Source organism: Scardinius erythrophthalmus (assembly GCF_964197995.2).
Source record: "Scardinius erythrophthalmus genome assembly, chromosome: 10".
NCBI lineage: Eukaryota > Metazoa > Chordata > Actinopteri > Cypriniformes > Leuciscidae > Scardinius > Scardinius erythrophthalmus.
This window is the reverse complement of record NC_138230.1, coordinates 35,698,829-35,723,796: the sequence shown is the minus strand read 5'-3', so window position 1 is coordinate 35,723,796 and position 24,968 is coordinate 35,698,829. Positions and strand designations below refer to the sequence as shown.

Here is a 24,968-nt window from a genome sequence, read left to right as displayed (position 1 = left end):
TTTATCATATTGCCATCGCAAGAAATATCTCCTGAACTTTTTTGACGGCGATCAGCTCACAAAAACTGATTTTGCACGGGCACTTTGCACTGCTCCCTGAATTGAGGCGCTTATTCATTTGTGGATGTAAACTGAATCTGTAAGTCAGCTATGCTGTTTACTTCTGAATATTATATTTCATTCTGGTGCGCTTAACGCTATCGCTACTGTGTAATAGTAGCCTATGCTATTCACCAACTAAACATATCCTATTCAATGCGTTCACAGTCTCTTTCACGGGCATCATTTGTAGTTGCCTATGCACAAACTGTTTGCTCAAGCATAGCGTTTTCTCAGAGTTCACTGTGTGCTTTCTACCATGCACAAATAAAAATGTCACTAAACTTTTGCTGTGTAATTGTAACAATGAGCACTCAAACACACCAAACCAACAATTACTAAAAACACACACAAAAACTGATTTTGCACGGGCATTTTTTGCACTAGTTTCTCTAATAATCTCTCTGATCTCCTTTATGAAATGCCCTCTCTTATTGCCAGTCTGATCTGCTTTTGAAACAGTATACAAACTAATAGGCCTATATCTATAAATTAAAGGATCGTAAAACTCTAAATCAGACATTTTAAGAGAATGCTAATGTATGTTTGCACATGATGGGACCCTAGTTAAAAATAAATATACTAAAATGTATTTGAAATACATTACAGTATACTACAAATACATTATGTACTTAGTATAAATACCCTGCAATTGTACTTTTAGTATACTAATTTGGTATACTAAAAGTCTGCTATATTGGAACAACTAATTTTGTACTTAATGTACTTTAGTTATCCAGAAATAGTGCTGAAGTTCAACTAAAGGTATACTTGGTGCATATATGTACCTCTGACACATGACTTTGATACTGTAAATGTGGGTTGATGTTGCACGATCAACAAACAGCAAAATACAGTCTGATTTACAGTAGATGATCGTTTGCCTCTTTATCTGTTGCTTGTTTGAGTGACACACGCACATTCAATTAGTTAAGTTCAAAAGAGACTTGCTTGTGGTAAAGAATTCATTCATTCAGTCAGTCAGTCATATTCGACTATAAAACAATCACTAAACCTTTACCATGAAAACACTCCACTTGTAGGGTTGTGTATTGACAAATTTCACAATTTGATTTAGATTCTCAAGCATGCGATTCAATTCACCTCCGATTTTGATCAAGTTCCATTCGATATCGATTAATTGCGATATGTATCAGATAACAGTACATGGCAAATTTTCAAGGAAAAAAAAATTCTGTATACTATGGGAACCCCAGTACATTACTATAATATTACAGGTTATAGTGGTTTTCCAAAGTTAGTCACTCAGCATTTTCGCCCCCAGCAAAAAACTGCCATATAGATATTTTAAATATCATCTCATAATTTGGCATCAGATATATTAGGCTGCTGTCACTTTAAGACCTCACGCACGGATCCATTATACTGTTAAATATGCGTTTTTTTTGCGTACACTTAAAACATAACTGACTTTGTTTACTCGCCAAGACCAGAATTTTGACATTATTTTGTGTGTATTTGTCTTTTTAAACACAAAGAGCAGCGATAAAGAACTCAATTTAGTCCTGAGAGGTGGCTTTATGTGTATTTTGGGTGTTAGCATAAAATCTGAGGGAATGAGTTAAATTATGTGCAATTAACGCAATCCCACGCCGAAATTCAAGCTCTGTAACAGCAACAATATTCATCCGAAGCAAATGAAGCGAGAGAGTGAAGGAAGGCAGGTTTATGTGTAATTCACTGTCGGAGAGATGAGAGAGAGAGAAAGAGCAGCTGGTATCCTGTATCTATTCTGCGGGAAATAGATGCAGTGTTGGAAGCGTTTCAGATATTTCAGTATTGATATGTATCAAAAAATCTATATTTTTACATACATTAAATATTACAGAACATGTAAAGTAAAAACACAATAAATATGCAAAATAGTGCATATATTTAGCAAAATGCTCCTCTCTAGAGTTACATTTATAACTACCTATCAAGTTTATGGTCACTGAATGGCTTTTCTGAGGTAAATATAACATTACGTGGCATATTATTTACAGCAGGGGTGCCAAATCCCATTCCAGGAGATCTACCGACATAAAGATTTCAGATCCAATCCAACACGCCTGTCTTTAATTTTGTTAATTAATGCTTCATTTGTGTTTGATCAAGATTGAAGCTGAACTTTGCTGGAAGGTAGATCTCCAAGAACCGGATTGGGCACCCCTGGTTCACAAGCTGTTTTATCCGTACTTTTCCATACCTGGAAATTACTCAAATGAAATTCCATACTTTTCCAAACTGCGTAGGAACCCCTGTGTAACAGATATTCACACTCTTTCCCCTTACCTTTTTCCTCAGTACTCACGGACACAATGGACACAAGTCCCCAGCCTTCAGAAGACATGCTCTCCAGCCAATCAGAGCTCAGATCCTCTAAGTATCACCAGGATCGTGAATTACCCAGCATTCCACCCACCGATAACCTCAAAGCAGCTGTGGTCGATGCTCAAGTTGCCTCAGGAGAGGGCACATATGAGGTGGTGAAGGACTGCGCCTCCCGTGATGTCAGTGTCGAGGACTGTCTGTACGAGACAGTGAAAGAGCTCAAGGACATTGGCCTACCCAACGGTACACTAAGCCCAGAGGAACCGCCTGCGCCTCTTTTCAATGGCCACCCAAGCCCTGCTACACCAGACCACACCATGCTGCCCAATGGTGTCGAGTACGCCTCCGTCAACCTCAGCAAGAAGAGCCGCTACAGCACTGACCTGGAGGCCAGGCGCTCTGCCACCATTGTGGCGTACGCAGTTCCCGAGGAAGAAAAACCACCCCCCATACCAAATAAAGTACTGGATGAGAATGACAACCAGCAGATTCCAAATGGACAGGTGGGGCTACCAAACCGTTTTACCATTAAGTAGTTTTGTTGTACCATTGTTGTCCTGCAGAGTTCATTCTAACAAAAAAGTAACAAAAAGTTCAATGCATGCATCCACATTACTGCAATGTATAACGTACCTGCACCTGTTTTGCCTGGCAGAAACTGTATGGGTACTGGATTTACCGTTATTGAAACTCTGTGCTACCAATATTTGGTGTGTTATTATAACATTTTTTTCATTTTAGTATCAACCAAGCGGCAACCTTCCTATCTCTCTCTTGAAGACTAACACAGAAGTGACTTAAACTGCAATTCATCGACTGGCCGCTAGCGACAGGCTCCAAAAGAGAGTCAATGCCATATACCACCCATGTTAATATGCCCAACTTTACAGCAGAAAAAAATATGTTTACAGCCTGGTAGAAAAAGTGGTTTTGGTCTATATAGCTAATTTTGCCCTTCATAACAACTGTGAGGGGGGTGAATTTTTTATTAACTCATCCGTTTAAATTATATTAAGCCTTAAAGTTCTGCATAATTAAGGGCGTGGCCACTTGAGTGACAGGTGGATTGCCGCTGCTGACACTACTAGCCGTTTGCTTGCTGTCTGTTAGCTGTCACGTCACCTCAGCTAATCCTGCCTATTTGCCCATTTTCGGTTATCCAGGAGTGACGAGCGATGACGTGTTGCCAAGATGGCGACGGACGGCTCCACCCACTTTGGGCTTTAAAAAATGCTCTTCAGAAACCTATGATTGACGTCACGGACACAACGTCCATATTTTTTTACAGTCTATGGTATCAACTTACCAAAGTACCAGTAAGTTGGTACCCCTGGTACCTTGGGGGTAGCTTAGGAGTGTCCAGTCCTTCTCAAAGGGGACCTTCCTGTTGGGTTTAGCTCTAACATACTTGCTTAGAAGTTTCTAGTCACTGCGTCCAAAATTGCATAGTGTCAGAGTATGTACTACATTGCATGAAAAACGTACTTTTCGATGTCCTGCTGTACTACGCCCACCATTGTCATGTGACTACAACTTCAGTTATGTCACTTCCCCGCCTTTTATGAATAATAAAGAATCCATTGGATACCTTTTTCAGTACCACTTTTTGCTTACTATACAGTACATGGTAGGGAATAGTCACAATATACTGGTGTTGACGATAACCTTGATTTTTAAAAATTGAAATACTGATATTGTGTTAATACTACCCAGATAAAAATATCGTAAATACTCTTGCAGCAGTTTAACTGGTTGGCATTCCAACATAGTAGTTGGCGGTATTGCACCTTATCACTGGTTGTTACCTGTCATAAATGGTAAAAAGATGAAGATAATCTTGATTAGCTGGCTTAGTTGTTTAATAAGGGTTGACGCTAAGAACCAATGGAGCTAACTTCCAGGAGCATGATTGGACACCCCTGGTGTAGCATGTAAATCTCATGGTAAGTGAATGTGGCAATCATTCAGTAGATGATACATTTTACAGTACCATAGTATCGTGGGATTACCATGGTATCACCACAGTAGGCTACTGTTGTAAGTTTCACTAAGGTGTTAAATAGCGAGTTAACAGCATCAGTTGCTCTCCTGCTGTAATCACTTCCTTTAGCAAGAGCTTTTCTTTCTCTCTCAGGAATGATGCAACCCTTCACACGTATAACAAAGAAGTATAACATGAGAACAAAGAAGAATATTCTCAGAAACAGACCAAAAAGGACTGCACTAACATTCTCTAGTGCAAGCTGAACTTAGAGACCACACGAGAACAATAGAGAACAGTGTGTTTCCAGTTTAATTACAATCTTTTAGGATATGTGCTCTGGTTGACAGTGATATGCGTACATGCGCCTGTAGCATACAAATGAAGCCATCTGTAGAGGTGAGCAGAGAGGCTGCTGTTGTGCCCGCAGTCAATGTCTGCACACGACGTAAGCATCCACTACAGCCACACGCTACTGCCGCCAGTCGAGGACGCTCCGCACCTCTTTTGTTCATCACTCCCTCATGCACTCTCGCTCTGTCAGTCTCTCTCTTTTGCTCTCTCTCTCTCCTTTTGTTGTTCTCATTTCATGGTTTTTTTTTTGCCCTGTATTTCTGCTTCCTTTGTACTTGTACAATATCAATTGTATGTCTTTTCCACCAAAAATGGTGCTAGTTGGTTGTTCTCATGAGCTAATGGTGCTCATGCTCGGCCAGAGATCTGGAAAACTCCAACCAAAACTGACCCACGCTTCCACTGACTTGAGCTGAGCTACATTATGACTTCTTTGTTTATGTATGCATTATGAGTCTTTGTTTACACTATTGGAGAACATACTTTAACATCAAAAATGCTTAGATCAGAATTTATAATGGATTAAACTCCAATCAAGCAATAAGTACTCACATTTGATATTTGTAAACAAAATCATTTTAGTCAATGTCGGATTGAGAAATAAAGTGTCAGATGCGACGTCGGGATGTTCACCAACTGAACCAATGCTAACAGTGAGCAATCAAGTTTTGCTTTGCATCAGACTTGCCAAAAGTGAGTTGTTTCAAAAACTTTCCAGCCGTCGGGCTTCTGGTTCCTGATTCGAAACCAGCAGATTGTAGGGGCCGGGGCCAGTGCAGTGCCAATTTTTCCCGACCTTTCTGCAGCAGAAATGTGTGTAATGGTTCCAGATTGGCCACTGGATCTGGCACTGGCACTCTGGCAGTGGAAAGGGGCTTTAGTGAATCTGTAGATGTCAGATGGTGAGTCACTTACCTGAACCGTTTGTGGTAAAGTGTCCTCTCCAGTACTCAGTAAAATAAGTGGTTTACTCTATTATCCTCTTGATCATTTCGAGAAACTGTTTGTACCCTTCTCCTACTACACTGGGGGTTTAAAATTGACACCTGTCATTCCATATCCCATTTGCCGTGGCTTGATGTAGACATGTAATGGGGCAGCAGTGATTCGTCTTATCGGTCACGTTTGTGCTAACATATGCGTTTAGGGATCAGAGCGTTCCAGATGTCCATTGCCTGACAGCTCACCCTCATGATGAATGAGACGGCAAAGCATGTGTTTACAGGTACATCAGTCTGTGTTTGAAAAGAAAATCAGTCAGTTAAAGCTGGGATGCCCAAACTGACAAGCGCATGCTGTAACACATGTACGCACATCGGACATGTTGCCTCATTAGTTTGCGGTGTGGACTGTATGCTTGGTTATTTGAGCGGAGCACGCAAGCCTGGCTTGAGCGGAGCGCCATTTGTGCCATTATGCATTGGTGCCAATATCACTATGCTAGCGTGATGGACTGAGGGCAGCTGTCTTTGATAAACTGTGATTTCAGCACATCAACACTCAGAAGTCTCCTGCTGAAGGGAAGGACTTTTATTGTTAGTGCTGTTGCCTGTCAAAGGATGCGTGGGCACATGCTGACATTTGCGTGACAGTAAATAATAATGGACACCATTGAGTGCAGCGCTACAGGCCGTTGCCTCATGCCCTGGCTGTACTGTCAGCATCCTGTCACACTCAGGGTATCTTCCAATGTGAACTTCACATGGTGTTCAACCATTGGGGTATTCAATGGAACGTATGTGTTCAGTCTCAAGGGCACTACAAATGGAAATCAATAGGAAAGTTACCCACAAGTCATTGCATATCACCTCAGTACTATACAAAATTTGGCTAAGGATTGATCCACCTCAGGTATCTATGCAGGTGTTTGTGGATATAGCCCCTTTCAAGGAAAGCCAGTTCACTCGGCAGCCATATTTGCAACGCCTCCAGGCAGCTATTTCGGTCAAGCAAGTCTAACTCCAATATGCCTGAATAGGGAAGTACTGAAACTGCTTGCTAAACTTAAAATCAGCAACAAAATCTGACATGAACTGTCCCATAAATGTTTTCTTAATAGCGAATATTTTAAGTTTGGTCCAGCAAATGTGCATGTGTAGTCCTAAGCATGACTAAATATACTTTGTAGATTAATTAAAATATTTAACAATATTAATTTTATGTAAATACATCTCAATTTGATAACCATTCATGTATGATGACGTTGCAGTGTTTTTAAATGCTGATGATTGTTAAACAATGGAAGAGGCACTTTAATTAATATAGAAGGCTGGACAGAGACAAAGGCATGAGTGAATTAGCAGATAAGCTTTATTGTAAGAGACATTTGTTAGTTGTGATGAGGTCAGGGGGGTCTTTGCAGAGCTACTTGGATGGGCTATTAAATTAATTGCTTTGCTAATTAAACCAATATCTAAGCACATCTGGCTAGCTCCTGATGCTCATTTTGCATGATCATAATCAAAGCAAAACATACTTCAGGTTCATTGGTTGAGGTGGCTTCATCAAAACAGGCTTGAAATGTTGGTGCTAAAATTGCTTAGGATTAATCTTGGAGGGGTTATAGCAAAATTTTCCCACTTGACTGTTGCCTCTCTGTCAGTGAGGTGACTGAGACAGGTATTGATATTCTTCTCCAACAGCCAAGGTGTCCGTTATTGACCTTCTGTAGGATTTACTTTGTTAATTAATGACTCAGTTATTGATTCCTTTTGTAAATATATAACTGCTCTTGCTTGGAGAGGAATTGTACATTTGATTTCAATCAGTAACTCTTAAGTAATGAATGAGTGGCTTCGTTTTTGCATCAATCAGTCCTTGACACTAGCATGTGTCAGTTGAAGTAAGGTATTTCCTGTGTGTTAAAATTGATTAAATATGTTTTTAACTAATGGTCTCGTTTCAATCATTGTCCTACAGTTACACTCCCCAGTGATGACTCCAGAGCTTCAGGACAACGTGTCTCCTGACAGTGAGGTAAGGTCTATCAACATCTCAAAGCCTTGTAAAGACCAACTTGAAGTTTTAGGTTTTACCAACAATTAATAATATTTGCATTTTAAAATCGCCCTGAACCAATCATTCTGTGTTACATTTTCAGATATCAGATGTGTACTCCAAGGTAGTGAAGAATACTGTAAAGGAAACAGAGAATGACTACAGCAGCATCGGAGACATCAAGGGAATGGTGCCGGAGTCGACTTCCAGTGATCTTTATGCCACATTTGGGGATGATTACCCAATGGCTCTTGGCTCCCAGCCTCCAGAGGGGCTCACAGAGAATGCAGACCCTGCCTACGAGACCATCAAGATCTCCAAATCGGCTGAAGAGGCTCATCAGGGCAACGGGATCGGGGAACCTGACTATGAGAGCGTGGGGGAACTGGGTCTGAACGGGGAAATCTCCCGTCTCTGACCACCCATCTAAGGACCGTGAACAATGAGATCTCACTTCTCTTAGGTTTAGAGGTGGAATTTTGGGTGGTATCATGAGAATAATGCACTTAACCTTTCCTGATTGAATGTTTTTCAGTGTAGCTTTTATGCACCCCATTGTTTTTGAACATTATTAATGAAAGGGTTCATTCAGACCTGTGACCCAGCATAGAGTCGCTCAGAAGAGGGATTGTTATGCTATTCATGTAAATAATTGGGTACCACAAACCCGAGATGCCCCTATAGAAGCTATCCGTCACGTGTCACTTTCACTTTCACTTTTTCACTTTCACTTTCACTTTCACTTTCACTTTCACTTTCACTTTTCACTTTCACTTTCATTGACATGACATACATGTCTCCACCACTTTTTGCCATGGCCAGTTTTGTCCCCACCACTTTCTGAAATAGCTTGCAATAGGGATGTATCTAATACAGAGGTGGCATCTCCAGTTGTTAAGCGGGAGTTTTCAGTGCATTTATAATAATGTCCCTGAAAGCAAGGATAGCAATGTACTCTCTAGCACACACGCCTTCTCAGATACGAGTATATGTGCTCAAATCTATCATTTTTCTATGGCTCGTTCCTGTTCTAGTGAAATCACAAAACAAACTGCGAACAATTTTGTTCCCACTCCTGATATCCACTGATGTAAAGCTGTAATTATGGTTAGAGTTCCATTAGGGCGGATTAGAACCCCAAACCCCTCATATAGAAAGAAATCGTTTTTGCTAGACCAAAGATTCAGAATTCATATGTAGGAATATACAGCGAGAATGACTGCTGCATCAAGAACTTAGCAACAATGTGTGACAAATGTATTAGTTTAAATGATTTTAAGACACTTATAATGGTAATGACTTTTCAGATTTGACTCAAAAATACGCTACTTGATCAGTAAATTACAGACTACTTATTAGAATAGTAAAATATCATGTTTGCATATCCTAATTAATATTCAGAATCTAAGCTTTCACTATTTTGTGACATAACAGCACATCTGTGTAACCCCCTTCCCACATGTCCCCACCACTTTTCAAAGCAAAGTCACACCAGTGGCTGTTGTCTTATGAGAAATATTTTATTCATTGTGTACTAGTAGTTTCCATGCTTTTGCACAGCGCACCTGCTGTAAGCTGCACTCTGCCTGCAAGTTATCACGTGATACTAGTTGAGCAACTGATGGGGTTGTGTCCTTATATAACCCCAAAAAGAGAACCAATCAGATACAGTCAACAGCAGACCTCTCAGCTCAGTCCATTAAGGAAGTACACTCATTTTAATCATTCAGAACGGCTGGAGAATTTCGTTTTTACTAGTATTCAAGTGACGTTCACGTAACGCATATCAAAATATAAAAGAAGAACATTTAAATGTAGCCATCATTCTGAGCCGCTTAACATGTTTTATAATTAATGTGTCAACTGACAGGCTCAGGTGAGGAAGTGATCTTTAAGGTACGCAAAGTTAAGCACTCATTTATGAGTGTACTAAAAGGGTATTAATGAGAAGTTGACCATTATCTATTGCTGGTGTTCAGTTGTTCACTAATTGCCATTTGTGATGTAATTGAGCTGTGTTGCATCAATATGTATGTGTGATTCTTTTTTTTATTGACGCAGCTGTATTGATTAAGTGTATCAGATACATTATATATTTCAGATATTGTTTGGTTTTTACATGTAATAGGTACGCAACATTTCAAAAGGATGAAAAGCACAGGGGGAAAGAGACATCATGGTACTGCCACACTGCAGCTTTGCCTGGCAGCTTAGTAAATGTACTTTATGATCAGGTATGCATTTAGCTGCTTTTACATTCATGTAGCAGTATAATCAAAAAGCATAGCGTGTCCAGACAGAGCATGGGACAACTTCATGCCAAGAGACACTTGTAAATATTCAAATGACTATTTTGATCTGTTAAATTATATCAGTTTAAGTATGCTTCTGTAATAATTGCCAACAGCTCTCATATGACAGCACGAGAACATTTTATAGTTTGTATTGAGGAACTAATGAAACTTTGAGAGTCAGTGGAATACATGGTGTTAGATACATTTTTAATTCAAGAAAATGTAAAGACTGTCAAGGTTTATTAACATTCAAAAGGCTAATAGCAGGAATATGTATTGCTTTGGAATTCTTATTTTAATGTGAGGTTGCTTGTAATGGTACATTGTGTTGGTACAGGTTCCATATTGAGAAGATCCTTGTTATAGTTAATATCATGGTGAAACATTGTATGTTTTGTTTCTCCCTTTAACCAAGTTCTGTGTATTTAGTTGTAAATAAGAATGAATTTTGCATTTGTTTATTTCATCATAATCTTTGTATGGTGGTATTTGCTTCTTAAACAATATAGTCATGCTGGACTAATATAATGTGTGTGCATGTGGTTGTTTATCCAAATCAACTGATTTATATAAACATTCAGATAATTTGTCCCTATATTTACATGCAAACTCAATAAGACAAGGACATTTATTGCATTAGAGTGCAAAAACACAGTATAATCTGTTGATATTTAATCTGTCGATACATCCTACTAAATTCTCAAGTGTAGAAAAACAACGTGCAATAAGACAGTTTTATTATCATGTCAATGCACTGGTTTTAGGGGACTTTAAGAACATATTTCACTGCACAGCCTGCTATTGATTGAATCTGTGGTCAAAGCAACATTCATTTTCAATGCAAGTAAGGGAGCGGTGGCAAACAAGAGCACTGAATAGATTTTTTATTTTCACTTCATAAGGATAAATTGTTTCTTAAAAGATTAAATCTTTTCAGCCATTCCTTAAGGGGTTATTCCTATAGACAGTTTGTTATATACGAATCATGCCCACAAGCCCACAGTAATTATATGAGAAATGATCAATGCTATACCATCAATTCAGAACTCACAAGCACATACAATAACATGTACATGTTTGCGTTTAACGGGACACAAAGGTAAAAATGTCCAATTAAGGCAACATAGTGCACAAAATAGGGTGGATTACTTCTGAAGTGTAATCGGTACAAATTGCACAACTAAAACTGTATTAAAGTAAGAATCTTTGTTGAGATGGCATTGTAATAATTCTACTATTTTGACAAAAAAACAACTTGGAGCATATTCCTTAAACTACACTGTTATCAAGAACAGAAAGAGACTTACATAATAGTTTATTACCACATGTTTTAAATTAAAATCTAAAAATCTGTATTACTGCTAGTTTAATTTTTTTATCATGTGCTGATATAGTCTAAAAGTCACGTTGAATAAAACCGGCAAATGCATAAATGGCATAAAAGTAAAATGTAAACATTTGAATAAACTATTCAATTATAGCATTTTGAACTGTAGCTAACAGGGATAGTGGTATTTTCCATGTGTCTGGAAAGTTATGTCAGTATGTGTTCAAATGAGAACAGAGAAAGGTCTCTCGTTATTGTAAGTATAGTGCTAGTATAGTAGGCCTACCTGTTTGGGAATTGCAGTTAATGTCAGTGTAAACACCTCAATTCAAGTTTGTGGCTGATAGTATTACATTGACATTATATTTTAAGGGAGTATCCTGAATTTAGTCTGAATGGTAAAGTCATTCCCTGTTTCCGAATATGCTCACTTCCTCAAAAAACGTTATGTGAAATGAGTAGTGTGTCACTTATCATTACATTTCATTTGGGATAGATAGTCCATCCAGAAATTAACATTCTGTCATCATTTATCCTTTACCAAGTGAATGGTGACACGAGGCTGTTATTTTGTCATCTCATTTTGTGTTCAATGGAAGAAAAGAATTCATAGAGATTTGTAACAACATGAGACTAACTGATGATAAGATCCTCATTTTTGGGTGACCTTTCCCTTTAAGAAGTCAAAAATAGAAATATGTCCACAGCGTTTCCTTCCTCAGCATAGCAAACCTTTTAAATATTTGCATTATGATAAGAGTCACAGAAGTTTATGTTTTGGTATGTGGCAAGTGTGACTGATTTTGCATAAACAGTCATTCTACTGTATTGACTAAGTTACTAATGACAGGTCACAACATTGAGGACCCTCAGGAATCCCCACCGCCTGCCAAACATTCTCGCCGGGTCACACACCCTCACATTACACCCATAACCCGGTTTTGACAGGTTTTTTTTATCATCATTACTATTATTAATGTTATGTACACAGACCAACCTACCTAAATAATTACTACTCAAAGACTCCCTTCTTCCCATCCTTGGGTCATTGTTTTAATCGCAGCGCCCGGGCCGTTGCTTGTATTTGGAGGGAAACTGCAGAAGAAAGCGAGCGCGAATGAGTGGAGGCGTGTGCGCCGTGAGCCAATGAGAACGCATACTGGCTGCGCGAGTGCACATGTTTACAGGCGACATTCCGCCGGTACAGCCAGTGGCTCTTGAAAACCCGGATGGATTTTATGGAATGGAGTCTTTCTCACATGAAACCGGATTTACGCTAATCTGGGGGGTAAAAACGGGTTATTACAACAGCACAGTCGACACTGGAGACGTTTATTAATATCATAATATTAATTAGATTTCTGTTCGGCCGCTCTTCGGTCATTTATGACATAAATGTTCGTAGTGTGTATTGTGAAAAATACATCGTGTTTGTCGAGTCAACTCGGGTGTTCCGCTCCATGTTTTACCACAACCCGCCAGCTTTATGGGAACGACAAGCAAAACAAACAGGTCGACAGAAGAAAGATATCGGTTGCCGGTCGGTCGTTCGTTCGGTCGGTCGGAGAGGTTATTAAGCGTAGCTCATTTGCATATTGTAACGGTTCATTGGTTTCGTGTCCCGAACATGCGCGCTCACGCCGGTGAAATATGTGGATGCGGTTCAGATCTGTGGTGATGTTGTATTATTCGCATGTACGGCCCATGATGACAGTCGGTCCGTTCGGGTTTTGTCAACGTGACATTTCTTGTTTTTAAAGCGACATTGCTGTGCAACGACCGAAGTACTTATATTTGCGCATTTCATTGATATATCAACTATGCATACGCGGCGGCTGGTGAAGCGCTCGGTCATTGGGAGCCGCGTGTACGCGCCGGGTTTAACGGGAGACGCGGCTCCGCTCACGGGAGTGATCCAGGCAGTCAAACAAGACAACAGAGATGCTTCAACCGGCCATCGGCGCAACGTGTACACGGTGCTTATGCAAGACGGGAGCTTGAAAGAATACTCGGAGGAAGAGATTGCACAGATGACTGCGAAAGCACCTCTGAAGTCGAGCTTGAAGGTGTGTGTGGTCAGATGGGCTTGTTGTTGTGCTGCTTGTCGCACACAGTATTGTTTACAGTGCTCTGAGAGATTGTTTGTTTGATGATCCAAATAATGTGTGAGAGTGGATATTGCAGTGGTCATGCTGAGGACGAAGCTACGTATTAAAATGACTATTGAGTCATTGGTCCCTCAAATGAAATATTTAGGGGCCAATTACTTTTTAGCTTACCAAATTATAGAATTGCTCGATAGATGGTAGTTCAGAAGCGCCGGTGTCCATGCTCACAATCCATTACATGAAACTTTTATATATATATATATATATATATATATATATATATATATATATATATATATATGGACAATTTTGGCCTCATTGTTAGATGGGAATAGTTGCAAATGTCTAAGTAGGCTACATATTGAAGTAGCGTATGAATTGAAGATGCAATTTGAGTTCATAGCTTACTTTTTAAACTTCATTACGAATGAAACTATGCAATTGTTAGTTATAAAAACGGGGCTACAATATTTTGTGAGAATATTTGGAGAAAAATATCTCACCGATCTTACAATCTTACCCAAGTTCTCCTTTCAGCACGAATCCATCTTACAAGTGGATCTCATTCGACAATTAACTTGTTTTAATTTTTTTAAATTCATAAATCTATTACAATATAACTCATATATTTCGATTTAGGCTACATGTTGTCAGTTGAACAATTAGCTGAAGTTTAGCGAACCTAAAGCATGAGTAGCCGTGATCGGTTTATTTTCAATCGAACATAAACGAAAAAAAAAAAGACTCGCAAGTTCAGTGAGGGAGTCATTTGTTCCGAATGATTCTCTGATTCAAATCGACAGAGCTCAACGCTTGGAAATGCTTGTTTTTGAATCTTTTGGACTCATTTATTAAAAAGAACATGTTCATAAGAGTCATTTGTTCGCGAACTAGACATCTCGCGCTGTTGTGTTTAATGCGGTTTGCGATGCTGGAAACCTTGACTAAATATGTATGCCGAATCACGAGATGAAATCTGATGAAACCACTGTGGTAAGCAAACACAACATTTTGCCGACTGACTAGATTCTAAACGATTGTCGTAAAATAGTGTTGTTTTGTTGCATTTGTGGTCGTTTTAGTCGCAGTCTGTAGCCCTGTAGGGCCCGTGTAAGCCGCTGATGATCTGAATTCAGTGGGTGGATGACAGGCAAACAAACACACTCTGCAGCATTCATTCATTCACGCGCCAACAGAAGCATCTGTGAGCGCGCGCGTACATCTCTCCGCTGAAACCGGCTCTTTAGTGATTTTTTTATAGTGTTTTCGACATTAATTGCCTTAACAGTGATCGCGTTTTTGTAAATATGTCATTTGATATTTAGTTAATGCTTTAGATCACGTTAATTTTATTCACTGAACTCCGTGTGATTGCACACCAGGCTGAGTCGCTTGCACGTAATTGCAAAATACAAAGGTTTTTTTTATAATGACCTAATTGCAGTCATCAAGTTAAACAGCCTGAGGTGCCATATCAAAACAAAGAGGGTCAAAATTACAAGAATGGCACCAGTTCTTCTATTTCATTCTCTTATAATCAGAGCTGTAATACTGTAGGTTAATAATGCAACGTGCATGCAATATTTGCAATGAATTTTTATTTGGATGCTGCTGTATGTAATGATTTGCATGTGTTTGTTTTTGGCAAGCATGCTACACCTTAATGTTTGTGTAACATGTATCTGCACTCCCAAACAGACATCCATTTAATTTGCAATTAGAGATAATAAAGTGTTGCACTTTTCAAATGCAACTATTATATACAAGACATGGTGACATTTTCTCTGGTGACGCATGATGGGGAAAAAGGTTAAGATGTAAGCAATGCAAGCAGGGAGGGATGTGAAACTAGGGTGGAGGCTAATGGTCCCGGAGCAGCTGCTCCGTAACGGTGCAAAACGGAGCTCTACAGAGGTCATGCTCATAGAATCTGGGGCTTTGGCAAGGCGCCTGGATCCCAAACGAGAGCCATTCGGCTTGGGGGAATGCCACTTGTTGACTGGTATAGTAAGACTAAGGAGGGGCTTCACGTTAAGTGTGTTACAGTGTGGCATTCCCAGACAAAGGCGGACTGGATTGTTTTTCGTTCCCCTGTTGTTTCCACTGCTTAATATCAAAATGTAATTAACCCACTCAGGCTATCTACCAGTCTTAACTCTTTACGCACCAAGGCTTTGTTGCTGGTTTACACTTCATTCACATTAAAAGGGTTGAGGTTTTGGTCATGATGGAACCTTGTTACAGAGGCAGAAAAGCAGTAGATGTGTTTGTTATGGGTTTATTAAGAGCTGCGTAGTTCCTTTTGGCAGTAGATATTTCAAACCTTGAGTGCAGCATCTCACACGTGAACGTGCATAGTGCGTGTGTTTGTTTTCCTCACGAATATTCAAATATAAATAAATAATTAATTTGTAGATAATTAATTTCGAGTGCTCATCTGTGTGCATCCTGCTCTCAAATCTAATTAATTCTCTTATTAGATCAGCCGAGATCTGTTTAAATTGATTAAAACCCTCTAACTCTTTAGCAAAAACAAGAACATATTTATGAATAGTTTTGATCATTTTGGAGGCTGTGCGAGAAAGCTGTGGCCATTAAAATGCACAAAGCAAGGGTGTGTTTTGAGAGAGAAAGACAGAACTTAATAGTGTGTGAAATTTAAATTTGAACTTGTCAACTGTGCATTTTTGATTTGACGCTTGAAAGTCTTGCACAACATGATGCCGCTTTAACAAATCTGTTCATCTCGTGAAAATACGCCAAAGCCTGGCATTCATCTTCTACATGGAATAGCATGTTGTGTGCGTTTACTCCATCAGGAATGTGTTGTGGTTTCGACCCTTCATTTTTTTTGTGTTTTGTGTATTGTAACTGAATTTTTGACAAATCATGGAACAAAAATCTATTTTTTATTGTCTCCCATTGATGTCTATGGGTGAATTTTTTGGGGTTTTTTTTGGTGGCTGTGTGTGTGTGTGTGTGTGTGTGTGTGTGTGTGTGTGTGTGTGTGTGAGCAGAGCGTTTAACATTGTGAATGTGCAATAGGGTTGCCAGCTCACTTCAATGTATTTGTGGTCTGTGTTTTGGCTGGTTTAGTTTTTTATATTTGACAAATATTAAAAAAAAAAAGTAGCCTATCATTTTTTTAATTTACCCATTCATACCATTTAAAAAATATTGTTTTATTTGTTCATATAAAATAAAAAATGACTTAAATCCCCCCCCCTCCCCCCCAACACTGCACAAATGTTGAGTAAAAACATTAATACAGTGAGTGACATTACATTTGTTTAAAAAAATTACATTATTTTGTTACAAAATCACATTGTATTGTTTGGGGTCTCGGGAGACCCCGAACATCCTGAGAGGGACTTTTTTTTCTTCAGATATCATTCCAATTTATTGTATTGTTTGTATTGCTAGCAAGGATAACAACATCAAGTCTCATGCCATTTAGATGAAGGGAACATTTTTTCATTATTTTCATGCTGTAGCTGATAATAGAATTTTAAAATCTGCCATTTATCAATAATTTTATAATTTTAAAAGAAAACACAAAAACACATTTTTAAATCCCAAATTGAAAATAAATTTACACATCACAGCATAACAGTAGGAATATTTAATTTGAACTACATACTGTATTAAAAGGGGTGGCTGAGTATGATTCCACTTTTCTAGCTTTAGTTAGTGTGTAATGTTGCTGTTTGAGCATAAACAACATCTGCAAAGTTACAACACTCAAAGTTCAAAGCAAAGGAAGATATTTGCTTTTAAAGAAATTGCTTTTTTAATTGCAACCCTAAAATTTACATAAACCCCGCCCCCGGAATGTGAGTTATAGATTATCATGACAGAATATGCTAATCAATGACTAGAAGATAACTACACATAAGCTACATAAATTCACCAACTAACCATTGAGAAATGTTGTCTACATGTTGTCACTTCTTCTTGAGTCTCTCCATCTTTCTGACTCTAGTTTGAACATAAAAGGCTAAAAGTTTTTGAAATTGTCAGTGTATATCTGTGTAAGGTAAAATGACACAAGCTGTTGAAGCTCCGCCCCCTGTGCCGGGAGCAGCAGCTCATATGCATTTAAAGGGACAGACACCAAAACTCTGCGTTTTTGCTCACCCTCAAAAGTGACAAATTTAACATGCTATAAAAATATCTGTGGGGTATTTTGAGCTAAAACTTCACATACACACTCTGGGGACATCAGAGACTTAATTTACATCTTATGAAAAGGGCATTATACCTCCCCTTTAACATTGTTATTCAATTATTAGCATTTTTAAAGATGAAGTAAGCCTTAGATAACAGCACAATGTAAAACTAAGGGCAATTATATTCACAATTACCTAGCTAATTTTATATTCAATAATATCCAGTAAATAAATAATAAAATCTTGTTGTGCACCCCAAATTTTTCTCCGAAAGCTATTATATGAAAATTTGGAATATTGTACCATATAGTTCATGTTTGTGAACATTTTATGATGCATCTGTGTTCTTTTTTGAAGCTTAAAAGCTTCAGGCCTAATTCACTGTTTTTGCATAGAAAAGAGCAATCAGCACATTCTTCAAAGTTTCTCCTTTTGTGTTCTATGGAAGAAAGAAACCCATTTAGCTTTGGAACGACATGAGCATGAGTAAATAATGACAAATGGTAAATAAATAAAAGTGTTATTAATTCAGTAGAGTTTATTAAGATAACCACACTCCACTAGTGATGAAATGGGTATTGAGGCAGGTAATCCATTTTATTTTTAACTCCATTGAAGTATGTAAACTCCCAGATGCTCAAAGCTCAGCATGATAGGCGTTTACTCTCTCTTCAGTCAAGCTAATCATGTTCCGGTAAGATAGTGACCTGTATTGCACGCCGCTCACTGTTAGATCATGCTCTCCGCTGGTGCATGTGGTGATGTGCGTTGTCTTGGCCCCTGTTTGTCCGCTCTTTAGCTTGAGGTATGGTGTACCGCAGCTTTAGTCGCAATAAATAGAAAAGTCTACGGCAGCTGTGCAGATGAGACGTGCAAGAGGAAAAGCTGCTCGTCTTTGCATTGGTGTGGTCACGGATGGTGGCTTCTTGTGCTAAGGGGGAAATGACAGAGTGAGGGGGATTTATTTTTCTTTTTTTCAGCTGCGCAAAGATCTAAAACAAACAAGCCTGCAGATCAGTGAATATGATTTCTTGATCCAAAACATTGGTGAGGTGTTTGAATGGACCGATGCATAAATTGCAAACAGTTTAAATACAGCCTAATGCACTGTGATTGCAAGCAAACAAGCCTCACAGTTGGGGCATTAACGGCCCCTGTAGGTGTAAATAGGGCTTCATTGACGGGAGGCATGTGGAGAGACTGTTAAAGGGTTACTTCAGGATTTAGCATTAAGCTTTGTATTAGTAGAAAACCTGTAGTATTTTCGAATTACCATGCTTTCCTCCCTCATGTCCCCCTGAGACAAGAGATTTATGCATTTTTTGTCTGGAAAAAATCCTCCGATGACGCAAAAATCGTCATTTTGCGTCATCGGAGGATTTTCTGGCCAGAGGCTAAAGACTACAGCCAGTAGTAGGGCCTGTTCCGCATGTTTTCAACCCGCCCATAGAGGGTAGGATCTCACTCACAGAATGTACACACAGTCAGCCGTCTTTCTTTGGAAGCTAAGCTAGCAGGCTCTTGTTCTGTGGAGAAAGCTGAATAGTAGGAGAAAGCTGAGTAAGTAGGGGTTACATCCTCCTTTTCCCGGACTTGTCCGGCGGGCGAGATCGTTCAAAATGTCCGGGATTCGGCTTTTGCTTTCTGCAGTCGCCATTCATTGTTTACATGCACCCCTCTTGTTTCAATCTAACTGAATTCATTCCGATTGGTGAATCTGAATGTAGTGTTTACATGAACGCTAAACAAGTGATCGGTTGATGTGCGTTTTACCATTGCTAAGAAAATTCCTGCTCCTCCGTGAGCGATGCGAGACCCGGCGCGTCTCAGTATGTAATGACGCCACCGGCCTCGCGCCGTTCTCCCGTGGCCGTCAGCCTCGTCCTGCTCGCCACAGTAAACATAATGAATGGATGGCGACTGTAGAACGCAAAAGCCGAATCCCGGACATTTTGGGCGAACTCTAAATCCCTGGCAAACTCATCACGTAGGCTAGCCTTTTTGTTTTCAACTGCGCTCCCTTACCGGTAGGCGTGGCCTCCTAAGGCAGCGAAGCAAGTGCATTCTGGGAGTTGTTGTCTTTTATCCACATAAGCCAAAAATACATTTTCTGGCTTTTCTCAGTCTAGAAAGCTCCAAATTCAAAAATTTCTTCACATTTCTTCTACTTAACTGACCTATTTTAAATACACATTCATCTTCCCAGAGCTGAAGTATCCCTTTAAGACTGAAAAAAATCAAATTTGTTTACCTCTGCAGAGCACCTGTAACGGTGGACAGCGGGATGGGCCCACGCAGGGCCAGAATGGGGGTGTGCCGAGAGGAGAGGCGCCCTCCCTCAGCCCGGAGAGCATAGAGGAGCCACGGGTGCTGGAGCACAAGCGAACGGGCCGGGCGCTGGAGCCGGAGAAGGATCATACTCGCTCCATTTCTCTGCTGGAACAGAAACGCAAGGTGGTCTCTTCCAGCATCGACGTACCACAAGTCAGGTAAGGCTACAGGATGATCACCCCCTACAGGCACTGATGAGAACTGAAGGAATTATGAATGGCATTGTTTACTTCGTTTTTTGAATAACAAGAGCTGGGGTCTCATTTATAAACGGGGCTGGAAACGTGCGTACGTCACTTCCCAAGCAAAGGTTGTGATCTATTAAAAACAAACTTGACGGGAGAATGTGCGCACCTGTAAGTGAACTCTGAGCCATGCGTACGCACATTTTGGAGACAAATCAGTTTGGCGACACCTATGGTGAGCTGAGGGACTGACGGCAGATGGAGGAAAACCACTTTAAATCTTCATTATGAGTCCTAATCATAAATACAGTGCATGTTCATAATAACAGTTTAAATAAATATATGCCATTCTCATTTGTGGAGGTAAGCACTTAAATTAAATAAAATCATTACCGAGAAGTTACAAGAATGTTATATTCTAATAAATCAAAATATTTGTAGTGGATGCGATGCTTTTGAACACTTTTTACCTGTGGCATGCTGTGTTTTAATGTTTTAACTACAGCGAGGATTGCTTAGCGCATGGTAATAGCAGAACTCATGGTCTGAGAAAATATTTTTGCGCAAATAATGATCAATAATGCACAATAGGGCCTATCTGTTTCCATTAAAAATATAAAGCAATTAAAAATACTATTTGGCCATTGGAAAAGATTGAGAAAACGCTCTCTGAAATGTATTTGATTTATTTATTCAAAAACAAGGCAAGAATAGGCTATTAAATGATTTTTATCAATGTAATGTGATGGGAAATCCTCATCTCATATTTTCCTAATGTCTTGTACCGTTAAACACGGAATCACATGGATGAATATGCTTATGCAAATGATATGCAGATAAGGATATGCATAGTAAAACTATGGTTCGGGGAGGAGACGGGGTGAAGATGCATGTACGCACAATCTTCCGCTTACTGGGTTTTATAAAGGGAATGTTGCGCAGGTTCTGCCGTACGCATGGTTTTGTAAATCTGAATATTTTTTGCCTTACACCATTTTTTACTTTTTTTTTTTAAGTTTAATAAATGTGACCCCTGGACTGAAGTGCTGGTGAGATGTTGGTTTCACGTTATTTATAAGTGGCATCAGTCTCCATAGAAACTAATATCAGAATCCCAAAGGACATTAACAAGTTCTATAAATGGTTTGATCTTATCTTTTATAATTATAGATAATTTCTTTCAGTAAAAGTGATGTTTACACCGGATATTAAATTTCATTTTCAGAAGTTATTGATTCCAAGAACTTGTAGCATTTCCCTCTTATATTATATTATATTATATTATATTATATTATATTATATTATATTATATTATATTATATTATATTATATTATATTATATTATATTATATTATTTAAACATTTTATATTGTTTTGATCTAAATCCATATACTGTAAGCATCAACAACATCAATGCAGTTTTTTTTTTAGCATGGTAACACCATGGTATTCTTTGCAGTACTTTTTTTTAAGAATTGTCTTTAACCAATGGTGCATTTATTTGTTCAAAAGTACAGTACAAACCTGCATATTACAATAGTACAAAACTTTAATATTTTAATATATTTTCAAATGTAATGTATTCCTGTGATGGCAAAGCTGAATTGTCAGCTTCATTACTCCAGTCTTCAGTGTCACATGATCCTTCAGAAATCATTCTAATATTCTTATTTGCTGCTCAATAAACATTTCTGATTATCAGTGTTTTTCTTTTGTGTGGAAACGGTGATACATTTTTTTTTTCAAGATTTTGTCATGAATAGAAAGGTCAAAAGTACAGCATTTATTTAAAACATAACTGTTGTAACATAAATGTCTTTACTTTCACTTTTGCTCAATTTAATGTGTCCTTGCTCAATAAAAGTATTAATTTCTCAAAAAAAAATAAGAAAATTACTGACTCCACTGACTGCTATTACTGTAGTATGGTACCTTCACAGTATATGTCTTTGTCCTTTAAAGGAGTCATATTGAAAGAGCCTTTTTGGAGCTTGATTAAATAAATGTTTTATTTATAATGAGGAGGACATTTTAAGTTATGAAACTTGCAGGATTTTTTAATGGTACAAAGACCTCTTAAATATCAAAAGATCCATGCAAATTTCATTTCTCATGTCATGACCCCTTTAATGTCATGATTTACTGTTATATATTCACTAAATAAAGTGAAGTGTGTATGATAGTTATATTTATTTAGCACTCTAAGTGAAGTGCAGACCACCGGTATATTGATACAAGCTTTTTTGTGGTTTGTGACTCTTGTGGTCTGAAATGCTTTACAGCATTTGTACTTTCTTTTCTGACACCTCTAGCATGCAGCAAGTTGTAGAACTACAAAAACATAGTTAACTGCTCTTTCAGCCACACACTCTGGTGTGTTTTTAGTGTGATTTTTTGCTTTTTAAATATCAAAAATCAATTGACTTACTGCTTTGTGTGAGGCACAACATAAAACATCTGCCGTCTGATAGCTCTATTACTACACTCAGACCTGATATTGACTTATTTGTTGACGAATTATTGATCTCCTAGATCAATTTACATTCTATTCATCCATTCAGGAAAAAAAATGTCTCAGTGAGCACTGAATTTATGTTTTGGCAGACAAAAATGTTTATTATTTCTATCTGCGTTAATTGGCCTTGCATGTTTGATTCGCTATAGGTTGACTACTGCTGATATCTTCGGGTGTTATATTGATTGCCTGAGTGGTGCTCCATTTATGAAGCTCATTATTTTTAATGCTTATAGAAAACTGCGATTACTCCTCCATGTACAACATTGTTATGTAGTTTGTTTTGCTACGTCTCAGATTTTCAGTTGTACTGTGGTCATATACAAATAGTTTTCTGAACAGATTATATATAATACATGAGATATTTACTGTAATAAATTAGCAGTTAAAACTGGCTATAATTCCATTATCAGTATCGATAATAATTACATTTTCCCAGTTATCTGTAAATATTAAATCGGCCATTAATATAGATTACTGTTAGAAAGTTTGGGGTCAGAAGGCCCCTCCCCCCTTAAAAAAAGAAAACTTTTATTAGATTTCTATTTCAAATAAATGCTGTTCTTTTGAACTTTCATCAAATAAACCAGCACAACTGTTTTCAACATATATGATAATAATAAAAAATGTTTCTTGAACACCAAATCAGCATATTAGAATGATTTCTGAAGGATCATGTAACACTGTATGTAACACAATATTAATGTTTTTCCTGTATTTTTTTTTTATCAAATAAATTCAGCCTTGGTGAGCAGACTTCTTTCAAAAATATTAAAGAATCTTACTGAAACTTCTGAATGATAGTGTATCATGCGCCTCTATGCTGAGCAATTCATCATCACCATATCCTGGCTAAAATCAAACCAATTTTTAGATTTGCGTGCTTGAATTGATTCAGTCTCAGTGTGTGTAACCATGTTTGCTCATATATTTTCTTTTCTGTGTTTCTTTTGGACAACACAAACCTCAAAACATGTGTATGTTAAGCTCTGAGGTCTATTAGTCACGACTTTGTACAAGAAGCAGCCACACGTTAATACAAAAATAATTGCCTTTTTGTTGGCAGGGCTGGTCAGTTTAGACAAACAGAAAAAGTTCTGGATAGATTTTTCATTTTTTTTTTCATTTCTTAGCTCCAAGATAGTTGATTGATCCCTTAAGCCAAAGTAACATGAGGATTAGCTTCACTATGTTATTGTGTAAAGTGTCAAAATCAATATATGGAGCCTTGCAACAAATGATTTTCTTGTGCGCTTGAGAAGATCATTAGATCCCATGGCCCAAGAGTGTATTGTATGAAATCATGTGAGCACCAAGCACTTAAGTTGATGAACACCGAAAGGGGCTCTTTGACAAAAGAAAAGATTAGATATTGGTTCACCAGCTTCCTTAAAATTAGGTAGGCCTAGTGGTTATTGGTGTGATTACTCTGAAATTGTGACTCATTGCTTTGAAACAGTCATTGGTTATGGGAACGGGTGACATGGGAAGGGAATGGAGGGTTTAAGAGTAAATCGTTGTGAGGAAGGTGATCCGAGCACATACACTGAACAAAATTATAAACGCATCACTTTTGTTTTTGCCCCCATTTTTTCAAGACTTTCTTTGTACACAAAAGGCCTATTTGTCTCAAATATTGTTAACAAATCTGTGTTAGTGAGCACTTCTCCTTTGCCGAGATAATCCATCCACCTCACAGGTGTGGCATATCAAGATGCTGATTAGATGGCATGATTATTGCACAGGTGTACCTATCTGGTTCAGACAGATTTGTGAACAATATTTGAGACAAATAGGCCTTTTGTGTACAAAGAAAAAGACTTAGATCTTTGAGTTCAGCTCATGAAAAATGGGGGCAAAAACAAAAGTGTTGCGTTTATAATTTTGTTCAGTGTGTTATTGGAGACCAGGCTATACGCTCTTGAAGTTGTGATTGCAAATAGCAGTGACCTAGATGCAGTAACTCAATTTAATATCACAAGGCTGGAGCTTAAGTAGCCACTTGGTTTCTTTTCAATCAGCGTTCAATGGAGAGTGTGGTGGAGTTTGTTTGGTGACCTGCTGGTCTAGGGGGGGTGAATGGAGCCACACGTTTCCCACCTCACGTCAGCTGTTTTATGTTTGTTATTGGATACCGAATAGCTTAATTCATTATATTTGTTTACAGAATTACAACACAAGCATTATGTCTTGTATTAGTTGACCGAACATAATTATTGACCTCCCTAACCCCCGCCCCGGCTGCTTTGCTAAAAGAGAGGTTTGTTAAAAGAT

General features: G+C 38.4%; 2 protein-coding genes across 7 annotated transcripts in view; both read left to right on the top strand.

The window, feature by feature from the left end:
* Positions 1-10,646, top strand: part of pag1 (phosphoprotein membrane anchor with glycosphingolipid microdomains 1) — a 56,413-nt gene extending 45,767 nt beyond the window's left edge. The window contains exons 6-8 of the mRNA XM_081375694.1: positions 2,407-2,936; positions 7,688-7,744; positions 7,869-10,646. Of these exons, the coding sequence (XP_081231820.1) occupies positions 2,407-2,936; positions 7,688-7,744; positions 7,869-8,183 (902 nt within the window). The 3' untranslated portion in view covers positions 8,184-10,646. The remainder of the gene's footprint in view (positions 1-2,406; positions 2,937-7,687; positions 7,745-7,868) is intronic.
* Positions 10,647-12,595: 1,949 nt separating this feature from the next.
* Positions 12,596-24,968, top strand: part of znf704 (zinc finger protein 704) — a 68,477-nt gene continuing 56,104 nt past the window's right edge. For 2 of the 6 annotated variants that reach the window (XM_081377524.1, XM_081377523.1), the window contains exons 1-2: positions 12,873-13,452; positions 19,923-20,152. In XM_081377524.1, the coding sequence (XP_081233650.1) occupies positions 13,207-13,452; positions 19,923-20,152 (476 nt within the window). In that variant the 5' untranslated portion in view covers positions 12,873-13,206. Of the gene's footprint in view, positions 13,453-14,249; positions 14,488-19,922; positions 20,153-24,968 lie in introns of those variants that run through there. The other 4 variants (XM_081377521.1, XM_081377522.1, XM_081377526.1 and 1 more) reach the window with 4 other exon arrangements.